Raw genomic sequence first — 16,945 nt, forward strand, 5'->3', positions numbered from 1 at the left:
ACAGCAGGTGCTACTATATTAGAGTGCTGGGGGCAGAAGCACTTTAAGTACATCTACACTTGTGGTGGTGTGTAGCGTACAGACGCTTGCACACCCAGCTAGCGTGGGTAAAAATAGCAGTGTGGATGGAGAGGTGCAGCTTAGACTAGTAGAGTAGAATGCCCTATTCGTGTACCCCCAGATATTATACTCTGTATGGGCTCTCTATGTACCCAAGGCATGCCTCCCACATCTGCACTGGTTTTGCATCATAGTGTCCCTCTGCCTCTCCCTGCTACTGGAGGCCTCTCCCTGCTACTGGAGGCTTCCTTTGTGATGTGGTGCCTGCAGGACACGTGCTACCCCAAGGCTAGTCATAGCCTTTGAAAACAGCATGAAACTGACTAGGGTTATACTTTCCAAATCAATTTCACTCTGCCTCCCAAACCCTTCTGCTCATATGCGCTGCAGCTCTCTGGGACCTCCTGGTGTTGGTGCTAGTTATTTTGAAATATTGCAGCTGCAGTGTGTCCTAGCTGGTGGGCCGCCAGGAGGTGATCATGATCAGGGTGCTTTATGCATGGTGAGATGCCATGAATATGTGGTAGACCTGCCATGCGTAAGTGGCTTGGGGGAAGACAAGTGACTGTTCCTTATAACATTCTTCCTCTTCCCCATCCATGTTAGGTGATTTATGAGCTGCCCACTCAGAGCCAGTGGTGCTTTGATGTCCAGTGGTGCCCTCGGAATCCATCAGTCTTCTCCGCTGCCTCTTTCGATGGGTGGATCAACGTTTATTCTGTTATGGGTGGGAGCTTAGCAGCTCAGCAGAAGACTCAGGCTGACAAGGTAGAGTCCCATGAAACAGAGAACAGGCGTGATGGCGTGGCAGTTGGTGCTTGGGTTCAGGGGGCACTGGAAGGTAGAGTGTTGTTTCACTGTGTACACAGGTGCTGCTGTGAGCACACCAGGTACAGGGGTATGGGTTGGCCTCAGGTCCACATGGTGTTTATGAAAACCAAGGATTAATTGTGGGGAGATGGTCTGGCTTTAGGTTGGCTGGCTAATGTCCAGCCAGAGCCTTAAGGATTCTGGACACACGTTACTGAGTCAGATTTCTGTCAATCAGCATCTTTTTATCAATTTTATGAAAGCTGTTAAAAATAAAATTAAGTAAAGGTATCGCCAAAGGTAAGCTACTACTAAACCAAACCACAACTAAGATAATACAGTGTTCAAATCGCCACGGTAGTGTGTATTGAATTGGAATTAAATGCTAAAATTAGTTAAATCAGATCAATACAACAAATAATCAATCCTTATAACTGCTGAGAAGGGATCTAGGGAGGTAGCTGTCCATTTGGTTCTAAACCCCCCCCTAAAGAATTTTACCCAAACCGTTCTAATCTATAGTTTGGAGCAGGTTAAATATTTTGATATTAAAACCAAATTGTCAGCTAATGTCAGGAACACAGCCTCTAAGCCAATTACAAAGGTTCCTTCTTAGATTTCAATTCTCCCTTCCCCCAACAGAAATATTACAATACAGGCCCTAGCAGAATATTCTGATAAGCCAAAGTTTGTCATCTCTTGTTTGGCAGACAGCTTGGAGTTTCTTAGGACTCTCAAAAGACAGGACATGCTTTAATGAGTATCTTTATGATGCTGTTTAGAGTTGTTTAAACCCAGTGAACTTTCTGGCACTTTCCCTGTGTAGACGTCACAGGTGCATATACACATAAATGTGCAACCAACCACACTAATATTAGAGAATAAAACAATCTGGGATGTCTTCCACTTAATACAAACAAAGGGCAAAAATAGAAAAAGGGAAAATAAAGTAACAGGCAGGTCACAGACTCCTCAGCTCTCGTGGTGTTCTGGACTGTTCTGAGATAAGAGCTAGGACTGCAGTCAAGTAGTTAACTGGTCCCGTGGCTGGCCTAGTGCTGCTCATCAGCAGGCTTTTTCTGGGTGTAGGGAGACAGGTCCAGGGTTGGCATAGTCTGGTGGTGTGATGACTGCCTCCCCCTGTGGTGATCAGTTTTGGGGTTCTGGAAGAGCAGTCTTCCCTCAGCTGCCTTGTTGACCTAAAAAGTGAGGCTTCTCAGCCTTACCCTGGGTTCTTATTATTTGTCATCTTTGCTCACTCTGGCTTCCCTGCCTCCCTCCAGGGTCTTCGAACAAATCCGGTGTGAGGCCTATCTTGGAGTCATGCAGTTTGGTCCTGTTAGGTTCAAGTTGGGTCATGCATAGCGAACTTCAGTTCTGGGGAACAACCTGCTTAAGCCAGCAATTTAAAAAAATTGTTAATGTTTGCGTGCCACAAGGGCTGCATGTGTGTAATCTCCCAGAAATATCTTAAAAATATAGCTCAGAATACTTTTGAGGAAGCTGCCACGGTGTCCTCTGGGTGAAAAAGTCTTGAGATAGTGTTATAGCTCCAGTTCACAGAACGCTCAACACAAAATCCTATAAAAATAACTGGTTTAAAAGACCCTCGCAACAAACAACCACTCAACAGTCCCCCATCAGCAAAATTAAAAACAAGTCAGACAAGTTATGGCCAGTTGTTTGCCTTGTTTGTGGGAGACAATGACATTCAGTAATCTGTTTATTTAGGAGTGGGATGGTGGGACAAACAGCTTCCCTTTGGAAGTCTTCATGTTAATAGAGAGAAGTAACTTCTCAAGATGAAACTCATTTAGGAACTAAAACTAATTAAGGTTTGTATAAGGTCTGTATCCCAGGTATTCTATGTCTCTCATAAGAATATGGTGGCCCTGCCCCATACTAATGTCCTGTTTCTTCACCACCGAGGGTAACTAGGCTGAATGATCTTATTGTCTGGAGAGTGAGATGTAAGTTTTTTTTAATTTCCTTTCTCTGATCTCAGATCTCCTCCTCCTTTAACAACATGGACCCCTTCGGGACGGGACAGACCCTTCCTCCTCTTCAGGTGCCGGAGCAGGTGGCTCAAACCACCTTGATTCCTCCACTGAAAAAGCCCCCCAAGTGGATTCGCAGGCCAGTGGGGGTCTCATTTGCAGTAAGTGTGTGGAGCATCCTTGCCTGGAAAGGAGAGTGGTTATGGCCCCCACGGGGGGCTCAGAGGGGATCTGGTTCCTATGTTGGAGACTGTTGTAGTTTTCATGGTGCTGTCAGCTTTGATAGAGGGCTGTGTGGCTCTGTTGGCAGGGAAACCTTTGCTGTGGTGTTCAGAGGCCTTGCCAACAACATCTGTCCCTATAGCAGTGATGGGGGCTTGCTCTGAAGGAAGGGAGCTGCTGTTTGACTCCCATGTCCTTCCCATTGGATAGTTATGAAACTAGCCCAGTCTCAGAAGTGCTTCCCTTGTAGGCAAGGTCTGTTCTCTCCTGCCTTTCCTCCCAGTCCATTGTCTGTCTTTCCCCTTTCCCTTTTCTCCCCCATATCCTTATTCTCTCCCTCTCCTCTTCTGCCACCCTGCTTTTCTCCCAGATTGTGCTGCTGCCCTGCTTTCTTATCCCCTGCCCTGGCCCATGCCATTTCAGAGTAGTATTGTAGCCAGTTAGTTCCTTCTGTCATCCATTTAGCATTGTATTATGCGCTGTTACGGTCAGTTCATATGCTATTTCATCTATAATCAATGTATGCTAAATAGATGTACGTTACTAGGCCATAGGCTTAAGAAAGCTTGATATGAGTGGGTGACCTAGGAATAACCCTATGCCAGTAAGGTCATTGTGTCTGTGGTCACTGTCTTTGGACTTGTGTGCTCCTAGGGTCTCCACATTAGAGAAAAGCACCAGCTTGAAACTTAGCAACAGGAGATGAACCCACCGTAGCCTAATACAAAATTACTAAATTCAATAAATAAAGGCTCCAGTGTACTCCATTAGTTTGATGACCTCTGTTGCAGTTAGCCCCTCTGTTGCAGAGAAGAGTCATTCCAAACAGCATCCGGCCATCTGCACTGTTGATGTTTGCAGTGAGCTATGTATGACTGCGCACACACACAGACCATGGGTGTCACTGAGGATTGTGGTTCTGATGCTGCAGGTCCTGGGTTTGATCCCTGCAGAAGACAGCAGCATCTGTGTGTGCGCAGCTGTGGTCTGCCTGGGTTCCTTGTGATTGCCCTGTTCAGGGCCATTGGTGTCTGCTGAGGCCTCTCCAGCTCCTGAGAGCTGTGTGTAGGTTTTTACCTTCACGTGTATGGACACTTACTTTTTCCCCTCTCTCCTTCTCAGTTTGGGGGGAAATTAATCACTTTTGGCCTCACCAAGGCCCCAGCACAACAAATGCAGCAGATTGCCCCACGCCAGGTGTTCATCTGCCAAGTCGTTACTGAGACAGAGTTCCTGGCCCGATCCAGAGAGCTGCAGATGGCCCTGCAGTCAGGAAACCTCCTGGACTATTGCCAGAGCAAGATCCAGGCAGCCCAGCAGCAGTTTGAAGAGAACCTCTGGAACTTCCTGAAGGTAGGAGAGCCCTGGTGAAAGTGAGAGACCTCATTCCAATGCCTCTGCATTCCTGGCACGGGTTTTGCATGTGCTCATCACACTTGTCCCTGGCCTCATGTATCTCCAGCTCTTCAAGGGACAGCAATAAACAGAACAAACTGACTAGGAATTAAGCCATAAACTCACCCCATAACCACCCGCTTGGGGAAAGCCTTGGTTAAAGGCTAAATGCAGAGGGCTGGGGGCCAGCTCTCCTTTTCATAGGTACAGTGTTGGCATCAGACTGTGGCACTCAGTAAGGATACTGTACACAGCAGTGTCAGGCAGACACTCGGCCTCCTCTAGGCCTGTAGTGATCTCGGTGGAGCGCACTCCCTTGTTCCCCAGGCAAAAGCCCTAATGGGCTGAGATCAGCCTGGAAGGGTTGAGGCAGGTGTGATGTCAGCAGGATTGTTTGCTCCCTCCCTCAACCCCATTATCGTGTAGACCATCCAGAAGGTGATTGAGCGCTTTGCCTCTATCTTTCATGGCAGACTCTGAGATCCTGCCTGTGTTTAACTGAGGCTTAGAGAACTTTGCTTTTCCCTCCCAATACAGCCAAAGAGAGGTGCTCTCACCAAGAGTGCTTCACCTTCCAGCCAGGACCTGCAAGAACTAGATCAGCTTCTTTCTAGCTTGGACATAGTTGGGCTAAATCCTCTGTCTGCACTCGGTCAGAACTCCCGACAACATCACTGGGAGCTTTGACTTCAGACAGGTTGAGGGCTGCAATCTGATTCCCTTCCTCAAATGTAACAGTACCTTACTCCACAAGTAGTCCCATTGACTTAAATGAGGCTGCTGGAGGAGTAAGGACCTACTCCACACAAGTAAAAATGTGAGAATCTGGCCCTGAGTAAACTGCTTGATTCAGCCCCTTCTTTCATTGGGCGATCACCTTCAAATCCCACCCAACATCTTAGCCATTGGGACCGAAATGACTCTGTGTTCCATGTACCACTGTTGGCCACAGACTACAATTGGAGATAGCAGCCTGCTCCATTCACTGGTCCAGTCCAGTTTTCTCTCTAGTAGACAGTACTGCCTTCTCAGACTGCGGCCTGTGGATCGCAAGCAGGCTGTGTTGTGAGAGAGGAAATCGGTAACACACCTATGAGTAGTGTTAGTACTTAATGCTTATACAGAATTCTCCATGCCTAGATCTCAGAGAGCTTTGCAGAAGTTACACTTGGAGAAACTGAGGCACAGAGAGACGTGACTTGCCCAAGGTCACATAGTGACACAGATCTCCTGACTCCCAGCCCAGCCCAGTGCTCTGTTCACTGGACTGTGCTGCCTGACGACTGCTATAGGCATCTCTTCTCACATAACCACAGTACTTTCAAGTACCGTTCCAAAGCACTGAAGCTTACAGGAGTGATCCTGCAGTGTGGGGATCGTCACCATAGTGTAGCTGACTAAAGCAAGTGTAGTGTAGTGTGTTTAAAGCAAGCAGCACCCGGGTTGGTTAATCAGTGTCTGCACACAATGTATTTGACAGAGTGTGATAACCAGGTTTTATTGCATTGCTGGGGTGGACGAGGCTAGCAAAGTCTCAGCCTTCATCTTCCAAAGGGCAGCTTATTCCAGGTCCCAGGGAGCACCCAGGGTCCCCTGGTGCTAATGTATAAACTGAGCACTACGCTTTGCACTATACTCGGCAGCTGGGTGTTGTCTCTGTGCAGATGCCTGGTTTTACACACCTCTTTGTCTCCGATTCCCTTTGGGGCCCAGGTGAACATGGAGCCAGAATCCAGGACTAAACTCCTGAAGCTGCTGGGCTATAGTAAAGAGGAGCTGCAGAAGAAGGTAAGTGGCCTTCTTGCTAAACAATGTCTTTATTTAATAGAGGGTCCTTTTAGGGCAGTGGCAGGTGAATTAGGGGACGGGTGAAGAACAGATTCAGGGAGTGCAGGAAAGAGGTATCTGCCGCACTATGTATTTTATAAGCAATTCCTCCCATAAGGTTTCACTTGGAGGTGTAGCTTGAACATCTTTGCACCTGAACTAGGACTGATCCTGCGGACTTAGAAAGTGCATGCTTGATTTGCTTCATTTATGACAATGCTATAATGTGCTGGCTAGGGCGGGGCATAGTTCAGGCTTCAATCCCTCTCTTCTGCTCTCCCAGTGCACCTTGATCCTGACTTCCATCTCACCTAGGCAGCTTCTCCAGCATGTCCGGATATGGCCTGCAGGACGCTCTGGCAGGCTCTGCCTAGGTCAGATGCTGGGTAACTGTCTGGCGGTTCTGCGATGCGCAAATGAGAGCTATCATGAGACCACCACTTGTGATCTAAGCTGAGACTTGAATCCTGGTCTCCAGAGGTGAAAGGTTAATACATTTAACCCACTGAGCTGCTGCGTGGGAGCAACAGGGAGGGTGGAATCGGAGCGTTCCTCCTCTCTCTTCTAATCTCTCCTGATCACTAGGCTTCTGCCCTTCCCAGGATAGCTTTACAAGATGCCAGCCCCTAACTCAAACCTTCACTCATCTCATGAATGAGTCCCAAAGCAGGTGACTTGGAGGGAGTGTACAAGGAGCCTCAGGAAATTTCAGGAGTTCAGCACAAACAGAGGTCCCATTAAAAGGAAAATTCTGCTGCAGCTTTAACTGATGCATCATGGCAATTCAGTTTTGTCCAAACTGTCTCTGCAAGCACCACATGTTGTTAACTCCTCTCCTAATACTCAGAAAGAAGAGAGAGATCTGAGTGAGGTGTGGGAAGTGGATGAGGTGGTAAAGTTACTGGAATACTGCTTCAGATGACACTGGCAGAGCTGCAAAGGAGACGGATCTTGCACCAGTGAGGGCAGTGTTATGGCAAGGGGCGGACAGTCTGTACGAGCTGAGCAGCAAGGGGGGCCAGGAGAGGTGGTGCCTCTGATGCAGGATGGGGTGGTTAAATACAGAGTGTGATTTTGAACCGGCTCTTAAAGTGCTTGGGGAGCCAGTAGAGTCATTTCTGGCCCTAGGCGACTTGGCCTTTCTGTTGCCCACATGTTCAGCTTTGTGACAGAGGCTTGACTCCACGACTCCATTTCTTCACAGATCACGTCCTGTTTGGGGAACGGTATCCCAGAGAAGCAGCACTTTCCTGAGGCAGATGGCTTGGCTCAGGCTACACAGTCACCTCCTCAGGTAGGCCCTGGACTCCTCACTGGTCACTGAGAAGTCGGTGTCAGGCAGTGGAATGAACAACAAGTTCTGGGGCTCAGTGCAGGACTCCCTGGGTGAGGATCTGTGGACTGAGTTATGCAGGAAGGCAAACTGGATGGGCTAGGTAGTCACTGCAAGGGATGGTGACATGCAGGCTGTTGATGACGCTACAGCAAGCCTTGTTCGAGCAGCGCTCAGTTCTAGAGTGCGAGGGTTAACCTTAACCCTAACTTAGCTCCATGGCACGGCCTCAGGGTGTCCTCTTGGCACCTTCTGGGGCAGGCTGGCACTCCTGTCATTGCTACACTGGTGGAGCTGCACTACTGATAGTGCAATGGCAGGAGATATGAAGGAGGCTGCCTGGGAGCGTCCATGCTGAAATCAGCTATAGAAAGAAACTCCTAGCCAGGTAGAAAAAACCACCCTCACCAGCTCTGTAATCCATTGAAACTGTCTTAGTCAGGCGTGTTCTTCTGGGTGTGGCTCACGTCAACGTACACTCTCCCTGCTCTCTTTGCACAGGGCTCAAGACACTCCATGACCGAAGTGGGTACTGCTTCCTCCTTGTCAGGGTTCTTTGACCACCTCGTCCCTCAGGACATGAGCACATTGGAGATCCCGGTCACAGCAGGTATTGCATGGACGGCATTATGTGAAGGGAGCCGCTGCCCTATGAAGTGACACAGCCTGGCCTGGTGACGCACTCTGCAGTGTACCTCATCCCACGTCCCCTCTCCGTGCCATTGGCATTGACCAGTGCATGTGCAGTGGAAGGCCCATAGAGGACAGAAGCCCTAATACTGGATCAGGATCCACTTTCAGCACATGTGGTTTCTGGAGTGAAAGGCCTGGAGATGGATCGCGGTGGTTGCAGAGCTGCCTTTTCACTAGTGTCCACGGTTCATTGCAGCCAGGGTGGCGGGTGGCCCCTGGATGAACTGTTCAGTTGCTCACCACAGTGCTGTGCGTTCCTTTCCCCCTCTCCAGACACAGATGGGCTGATCAGCCAGGCGCTTCTGGTGGGGAACTTTGCTGGCGCTGTGGAGCTGTGCATGAGGGCTGACCGTTTTGCTGATGCCATCATACTGGCTATCGCCGGGGGGGAGACGCTCCTGTGGGAGACCCAGAGGCAGTACTTTGCCAAACGGAAAACAAAGATTTCTCAGGTGAGTGCCCAGCGGTGTACATCCAGGCAGGAAAGCAGGTGCGGGGCAGAAGAGAACAGACTGAGGTGGATGGGGCCGAGGAAGGTGTGCTTGCCTGCGTATACGCGGGTGGCTGTGAATGCTCCTGAGAGTGCATTGGCAGGTGTGAAATGCTGAACTGAGGGCTCTGTCCATCTAATTTCCAGCTTTGTCTAGGTATTTACACTGCGTTCATGGTACCTTTATAAACTTGCTCTCATCCAACAAGTGATCTGCCTGCAGAGCCAGGATTTCCACCTTTCTCTGTGTCCAGCTTGTGTCCAGCTTCTGGTATCCTCTGCAAGTTGCAGTTTAAATTATCCAACCCTTTTAGAAACCCATCGACATTACCTGAGCCTTAATGACACTTCTCTTATGTAGCTACAGAGCTGGTTGAATCCCATGCTGCATGGCATAAACTGACCATTGTAAGAACCAGGAGAGAATTTTCCTCCTCTGTCTACAGCATTGCATTACTAGACAGGGGCATGGGTGGGTTTTCACCTTTGGAAGCACTAAGTGCCAGTTTCCACTGGAGGAACAGTGGTGGACCATGGGGGCAAATTCTATATCATTCCAGCCGCATGTGAGCAGCCATGATGTGGACACTGCATGCGAGTGTGACTCTGTGTGATGTCTTGCTCAGACCACCTAGAGCTGAGATCCACTGTGTTACTGCTCTGCCATAGCAAGAGTGAGAACTCTGCTGCTACAAAGCTGTGCATTGCTTCTCTGGCTGCCTGGCCAGCACGCTCGTCAGGACTCTGCCCATCTAAACCTTGCCTTGCAGGAAAGAGTCAGTGAACCCAGCGCCTGAGTTCCCCAGAGACGTGTCTCTGCCGCATCCAGTCCCTCTCGTTGGGCACTCACAGCTGGTATTATGTTCACTGCCTCCAAAGAGACAGAGCACACGCCAGTCTGTTAGCTTAGCAAGCGTGCTGTGTTTTGTTTGTACCCAGGCCTGTCTCTTTTTCTGGTTTAGCATCACTTAAATCCTGGTTCTTTAAGAAAGTTGTTCTAGTTTTATGACTAAAATTTAATCTTAGCAAGTTAAAATCTTTGTCTAAGCAGTTTTCTTAGGCCTGGTCTACACTAGGAGGTTAGGTTGGTAGAAGTACATTGTTTGGGGGTATGAAAAATCCACACCCTGAATGGTGTAGTTAAGCCAACCTAACCATCAGTGTAGTGTGTGCTAGGTCAATGAGAGAATTCTCCCGTCACCCTAGCTCCCGCCTCTCAGGCTGGTGGAGTACCATGTTGACAGAAGACCCCCTCCTACCGACGCATGTAGTGTCTTCATTGATTCAGTGCAGTGGCGCAGCTGCACTGCTGCAGCGTTTTAAGTGTAGACAAGTCTTTGCTCACCTCAAGTTACCAGCATCTCTAGCCCTCTGGACCCAACATTCACTGAATCAAACAGTGCTGTTCCTAAGTGATGGGTAACTAAAAGTTCTTTTTGCTCTCAAAGTCCATTGTCTCTGCCTCAAGAGCCAGGAAGGCTTGCTGGGGTGCAGACTCCATCCCCGGCATGATCGTTAAGGAGTCTTCTCCCCAGCTTGTTTAGCCTGATGGCTTTGTTTACCTTCTATGTAAATGTACTTCCATTGTACTCTGCCTGTAGCCAAGCTGGTCAGACAGGTAAAGGCACATTCCTCTGTCTAGGGCAGGCTGAACACATTTTAAGCACACATACATCACAATGATTTTTCAGGACCAGCCTGTCACCAGTTTACATACGATACCTTACCAGACACCTTTGAGGTACATATTCTGACAGCAGTGTGTTGAGGGAATGAGTATGTCAGGCCTGATGTGAGTTACAGTATGGGGGGCTCTCTGCCAGGTGGCACTAAGGGTTCTCCCAGGGTCACACTGTTAACCCAAGTGCAAGGTAGATCTCTGAGCAGATACGGACCTCCATAGCTGCAGCCGAGGTTCGAACCTGTGGACTGATGGACCGTTTGCTTCTCCTGCAGCTTCTTTCCTCCATCGTGCAGCAGAACTGGCGAGATGTAATCTGCACATGTGACCTGCAGAGCTGGAAGGAGGCACTGGCCATCTTGTTAACGTACTCCAAGCAGGAGGAATATGCCCAGCTCTGTGGTAGGTGGGGCGCTTCATTTGGTGCAGAGTGCCTCCGCGCTGTCTACAGAGAGAAGTGGATGGATCTTGGGAGGAAATACTTCCAAAGTGGGCTAAGGGCATCCCAGACAAGACAAATGAGAGCGTGACCCATCTGTGGGCTAAGGCAGGAAGAACAGAATCAGTGGAAGTGGGCTATATGAACGGTAAGGCAGGGCAGAGTCTCATGGTATGGGAAAAGGATGTGCCAATATCTCCTTCAGTTTGCATCCATGGCTTGGGAAGAGCTATGGGCAGAGAGGGCAGTGACTTTTGCTGCTGCCCGGGCCTAGGCTCTGAGCAAGGTGATATATGTACAGGGCTCATCTGGGAAGGGGCCGGAGCTCCTGGGAGAGAGAAGGCAGGAGGGGTGCACCCCACCTGCAAGTGGTTCTTCCTACTGTTTGCAGTCCTCACGCACTTGCAAGCCTGGGAACGGGCTGAGAGCCACTTGGTGAGGGCTCAGTAGTTTTCCTCTTAGAGCCTGTTTAGGGCTAGGACTGGGCTGGCCCTTGTGGGAAATGTGGCTGGCCAGGAATGAGCTAGCGATCGGGGGTATAAAAGCTCTGGAGGCCATTAGCTGGGAACCAGCTGGTGGTCGGTAGCTGAATGACAGGGGTTTGCTGTATTGTTTCCTTCCCTATTTAGCTTTAGCCAGGCTCTTGGCTATGGATTCATTGGTGACACCAGCCTGTGCACCATGTGGCTCCTAAGTTGCCAGTGTGCAAAGTTATCACACGATTTCTGAGAGCTGGGCAGCGGGAGAAGGAGTTGGCCAGATGGAAGCAAATAAGTGGAAACTGTCCCTTTTCCCCCTCCCTTTAGATATGCTGGGGGCCCGTCTGGAGTCAGAAGGCAAGGGGGTGCTGTCCAGTGAAGCTTGCCTATGTTACATCTCATCCGGCAATGTGGAGAGGTTGGCAAAATGCTGGGTAAAAAACCACGAGACCTCATCGCCCCTAGCTCTGCAGGTACAGGTGCTTTGATGTGGCATGAAACCTCTGTAGGCTTGTATCTGTCTGCAGGCTCCCAAAAGATTGGAGCCTGAGCTCCAGCTTCTCCAGTCCTGCAGCTTCCAGCTGTAGTAGTTGGTCTCCTCCTAGCCTAGATTCTGGCTGAAGGAACCTTGTGTTAAGTTGCAAGGAGTTGTCTGTTGACGCAAGAGGGCCTGGATCAGCATATGCTCAACGGCAGGATGGGCTGCTGTGCAATGGGCGGGGCGTGGTGCTGATCTGTCTGTCTAGGAACATAGATGTCACTTACCAGCATGGTCTCTGAGCACCTCTGCGTATCATCCTCTCAACCCCCTGAGAGGTGGAGCCGTGCTTTCTCCGTTTCCTGGGGCGGGGGGATCTGGACGTCTGTGACCGAGCTGGAAAGGAACCCAGTTTCCCGAGTCCCAGCCCAGTACCCTTGTCCGCTAAACTGTCCTTCCTATCTGGGCAACCCTCAGTGTCTTTGGGCCATCCAGTGAGTCATCCCCGGACACCTCTCTGCCACAGAGGCCCTCAGCCCTGTTGCCCTGTGCCCAAGAAATAGGGTAATGGAGTATGTGTCTTCAGTGCCTCACCTGGTTCTATTCAGAGATGGCCTTTTCCCCTCCTGAGCTGAGAGCCAGGGACACCCCTTCACGACCCAGGAAGGACCAGCTGATAATCACCATAGCTAGCTCTGCTGCTGTGTCCTGTAGCCCTGGAGAGTCCTTCTCAGGACAATGTTTAACCCTTTCCCTCCCAAGGTGGGATTTTCTGTCTCATGGAGGCTCCCAGAGGAAAGCCCATTAAAGAGATGCTGGCAGGTGCTGTTTGGTTCCTTACCAGGAAACTAGCCTGGTCAGTTTCCCATCCCAGATCTCACACCCCAGCAGTGCTGCTGCTCTTGTGTTCCTGGCTCTGAAATAGATGGTGCTGAATGAAATTCATTCCTGTTTGGGGACTGTTCAATGAGACCTTCCTTCTCTCCCTTGGGCTGCCTTCTGGCTCTACACCACCTCACGATGTGTGTCCGAATGAGATGGATAGTACAGCAAGGCTCACACTCAATGGAGAACTTACATCATGTGTTGTGTCTTCATCCCGCCCTGTCAGGACCTGGTGGAGAAAGTGATGGTGCTGAGCAGGTCCATTGAGATGCTCCGAGGCTCCGCGGGGCCGGCTTTGGGCCCTGTCTTGGCAGAGCGGGTCACCCAATATGCCAGCCTCTTGGCATCGCAAGGGTGTTTGGCAGCGGCAATGAGCTATTTACCCCGCAGCTCTGATGAGGTAAGTGAAAAATAGATAGGCAGAGAAGGTGCTGGAGAGACTTGGAAGTTGCGGTGTAGAGAGCCAGCATGAAACAGGAAGCTGTGGATTATGATGAAGGTGGAATCTTTCCCTTGGGGCAAGGGTGAAAGTAACTGAGGATGCTTACAGGTATGGGGCCGTGGCTGGCTCCGGCCCCTGGAAGGGGCGGGGTCTCAGGTGGAAAGGGCGGGGCTGGGATCAGCATGCCCCAGACAGCCCTTCCAGGCCACCTGGCCCACGCCACCTGGGGTGCCCGTGGCGATTTAAAGGGCTTGGGGCAGTGGCATCCAGAGCCCCAGGCCTTTTTAAATTGCCGACCCCAGGGCAGCTGCTCCCTTTGCCCCACCCCACCCGTTAATGGCCAAGGGGGGGCAAAAGGGACAGGGACGTTAAAGCGCTGCAGTGTCCTTTACCACAGCAGTGCTTTAACGTCCCTGCCCCTTTTGCCTCTCCTGGCGGCAGCCCTACCAGTATGGACTCTACCAGCAGGGGCGCCAATGCGGAAGGCAAAAGGGGCAGGACCATTAAAGTGCTGCCGCGGCAGAACTTTAATGTGGGCTGAGTACGGGCCGGTGCGGGTTCTTACTGGTACACTTTCAGCCCCTCCTTGGGGTGGTTCTTTCTCCTTGGGAGCTTCATCTGCCTCAAAGAGTCTCCTCTGGGGCCTTGGAGGCCAAGGCAGGAGAGGGGATCTCCGTGCTACTCTTTGCAGTTCTTGGCAGCACTTAACCAAACAGCGGTCACTCTGGTGGGGCAGGCATTGGGTGGGAGGGTTTGGTGATCCGCTTTGGAGGAAGGGAAAAAATTGGGAACCCTCAGTTGGGAGAAAGCCCTGGAAGTTGGGGAGCCTCGGCATGGCTTCAGAGAGCTCTCCCAATTGAGATCAGGGTGATGTCTTGGACTCTGGAGCTTGCAGCCTCTCATCAGGCCCCCAGGGTTGGTTATGAGGTGCTGCATACTGACAAAGGGTTCATGCCACTGCCAGTGTGTTGCACCTAGTGGGCTAAGGAGTTATTCATAACCCTAGGGAGGCTTCCATCCGGGGCTCCCGAAGCACTTCATTAAGTCTCATGTTTTCAGCTCCTGATCCAGCAGCTCCGAGACCGTCTCTTCCATGCTCAAGGGGAGAGCGTGGGCGATCAGCAGCCGCCTCCTTTCCCCTATGCTCGTGTGCACGTCGGGCCAGTTAGCCACCCGTTGCCAGCAGCCAAGAGCAGCTCTGCTCCAGAAGGGTCAGGCCACAGACCGGGTCCCAGGCATTCAGAGAAGGTAAGTCTCAAAGCCTGGTGCCCATGCCCAGGGCAGAGAAGCACTGGGGAGAGGGAAGGAGATGGCTAAAGGAGGCTGATGGGATGGTAGCTGCCCTCAGGCAGCTTGGCGCAGGTGACTATAGGGCACACCAGCTCCACTAGTACGAACCACGTGAACTGAGGGCTCTTCCTAGTGCTGATGGGCTGAAGAGAGTTTGGGGAAAGACTCGCCACTTCTGGGGCACACGGTTAACCAAAGAACAAGCCACTGGTGTCTACAGGGCCCCCGCCCTCCTCTTCCTCGTGGAGTGTGGCCTGCACGGAGGACATACCCAGCATACAATGGTCCATCTGGATCCCATTAGTCCAGACCTCCTGACTGAGATGGCACATTTCCTGTGGTCCTGCAGGCTGTACCTCTGTGTTGAAGATGTGGGGGGCTGCAGCTGGCTCTTTCGTGTTTTCAGTAGGATGGGTGCACCTGTCATGGACTGAAAATACCTCCTTCCACAGGAGCCTGATTGCAGCAGGAGCCCAGCCTGAAGGAAGGAAATCAGCATCGCCGCCCCTGGCTAAAGGGGTTACGCTGGCCCCTCTCCCATGGGCTCGTAGGGCCCCACCCCGCCCATGGCTAGTGGGGTTAATCTGGTCCCTCTCCCAGAGGATCATAGGCCCCTGCCTGTGGCTAAGGGAGTTACGAGCCCATGGGAGAGGGACCAGATTAGGGCCTCACCCTGCCCGTGGCTCATGGGGTTACTCTGGTCCCTATCCCAAGGAATCATAGGGCACCACCCATGGCTAAGGGTGTTACTCTGGTCCCTCTCTTGGGGGCTCGTAGGGCCCTGCCCCACCCATGGCAAAGGGGGTTACTCTGGTCTCTCTCCTGGGGGATCGTAGGCCCCTGCCTGAGGCTAAGGGGGTTACTCTGGTCCCTCTCCCAGGGATCATAGGGCCCTGCCCATGGCTAAGGGGGTTACTCTGGTCCCTCTCCCGGAGGATCGCAGCCTGATGGACGGGGATCTAACAGAGCAAAGGAGGAGCATGGGGTGCCTTCGCAGAGCTGGCCCTTCTGATGGGGAAAGAAAGCAGCCAAGCCCTGCGCTGGCACAGCCAGCAGACTTGGCGCTGGCAAAGTGAAGCCAAGCCAGGTGCCTGCTTCCCAACCAGGCTGAGCTGGGCAGCTGTTGTTGGAGTCTCCAGTGTGCCCTTTTTGGGCAGGGGAGGCTAGTGGCTGGCCACCGATCACAGGATAGCTGGGCCAGCGTCCACAGTGGCCGCAGCTCTTGTTCGAGCAGGACTGCCAGATGGGGCTCACTGCAGTGTTTGTGTTTTAATTACAGCTCATGTACCAGCCATCCTTCACCCCGCCGGTGTCAATTCAGTCTTCAGTGCCTTCACTCTTCACACCTCAGCCAGTGCCAGCGGTGCCCATGGTTCCTCCCCAGGCCCGCACTGCCCCCCCTACCAGTATGTACTCCAGAGCAGGAGGCTGGTCCCCTTACTGCCAGTACGCCCCTGGCTTGGCACCAGCTACAGTTCCAGGGCCAGGTGAGTATGCGCCAGAGACGCAGCCTATAAAGCCATTGCGTCCATCAGGGCAGGGAGTGCACTTTGGGCCCATGTCAGACTCTGCTCCATACGTGCCATAGTGCTTGCAGCTTGGCTGGGAAGCAGGCTGCTCCGAGTTCCCATGCGCTGCCGATCCCATGGACCTCACTGCAGCTTAGTCGTGAGCCTTGGGAGAGGTCCCAGTAAGCAGCGGGGTGGGATGAGGCTTGGGGATAGGCATGTGGGAGGAAGGCTGGGCATGTTTCTCAGGGCATGGCTTGGGAGAGGAGGATGCTTGCCAAAGCGGGCGGTGGGAGCCGTGGGGAACACACTCCTCCTGGTAGGAGGGGGCTGCCAGTTGATGCTGTTCTCCTTGGTTTCAGCATTGTCCCAGCCTCCGCCATTCAGCCTGCCAGGAGCCAGACTCACTGGACCAGCTGCCTTTCCCAGTCAGCCTCCTATTTCAGGACATCCTGGGCCCATTGCACCCCCTGACGCTCCTCCACTGGGATCAACCTTCTTCCCTCCAGGCTCCGTCCCTGCACAGCATCCTGCAGCCTGTCCTCTCCCCACAGCGAGGCAGCCCCCTATGCTTTTCCCTTCAGCTCCTTTCAGCTGCCCCCCAGGTGTGGGCTACCCTCAGGGGGGCCCTGGAGCTCCTAGCATCCCTCCCCCTCCCACCGGTGAGTATAGTTCGGGTGGCTTCGCCCATGCCCATTCCAGATGGGATCTGGTAACGAGGGTCTGTCATACCAGGATGCTGGCAGCTGGAGCTCCCTGAATGGGCTAAGAGAACTCATGTCATTAGGGCTGGGGTTGCTGGAGTGCTGAGACCCCCAGTTCTGGTGAAATACTGTTAAGAAGACTGGCTCAGACAGGCTCCTCCGTGTTTCCATCCTGCTCCCAGCGACCTTTGGAGGAGCTGGCCTGGCAGGGT

The 16,945-nt window shown here is 52.0% G+C and overlaps 1 protein-coding gene across 1 annotated transcript in view; it reads left to right on the forward strand.

The window, feature by feature from the left end:
* The window catches only part of SEC31B (SEC31 homolog B, COPII coat complex component), a 41,287-nt gene that overhangs the window by 15,768 nt on the left and 8,574 nt on the right, over positions 1–16,945 (forward strand). Inside the window, exons 9-21 of the mRNA XM_032778252.2 lie at positions 667–828; positions 2,876–3,028; positions 4,212–4,442; positions 6,198–6,272; positions 7,516–7,605; positions 8,146–8,254; positions 8,611–8,789; positions 10,784–10,910; positions 11,754–11,899; positions 13,016–13,189; positions 14,291–14,479; positions 15,801–16,008; positions 16,392–16,691. Coding sequence (XP_032634143.1) covers positions 667–828; positions 2,876–3,028; positions 4,212–4,442; positions 6,198–6,272; positions 7,516–7,605; positions 8,146–8,254; positions 8,611–8,789; positions 10,784–10,910; positions 11,754–11,899; positions 13,016–13,189; positions 14,291–14,479; positions 15,801–16,008; positions 16,392–16,691 — 2,143 coding nt within the window. The remainder of the gene's footprint in view (positions 1–666; positions 829–2,875; positions 3,029–4,211; positions 4,443–6,197; positions 6,273–7,515; positions 7,606–8,145; positions 8,255–8,610; positions 8,790–10,783; positions 10,911–11,753; positions 11,900–13,015; positions 13,190–14,290; positions 14,480–15,800; positions 16,009–16,391; positions 16,692–16,945) is intronic.

The sequence above is a fragment of the Chelonoidis abingdonii genome, chromosome 16 (genome assembly GCF_003597395.2).
Source record: "Chelonoidis abingdonii isolate Lonesome George chromosome 16, CheloAbing_2.0, whole genome shotgun sequence".
In the NCBI taxonomy this organism is placed as follows: Eukaryota; Metazoa; Chordata; order Testudines; family Testudinidae; genus Chelonoidis; species Chelonoidis abingdonii.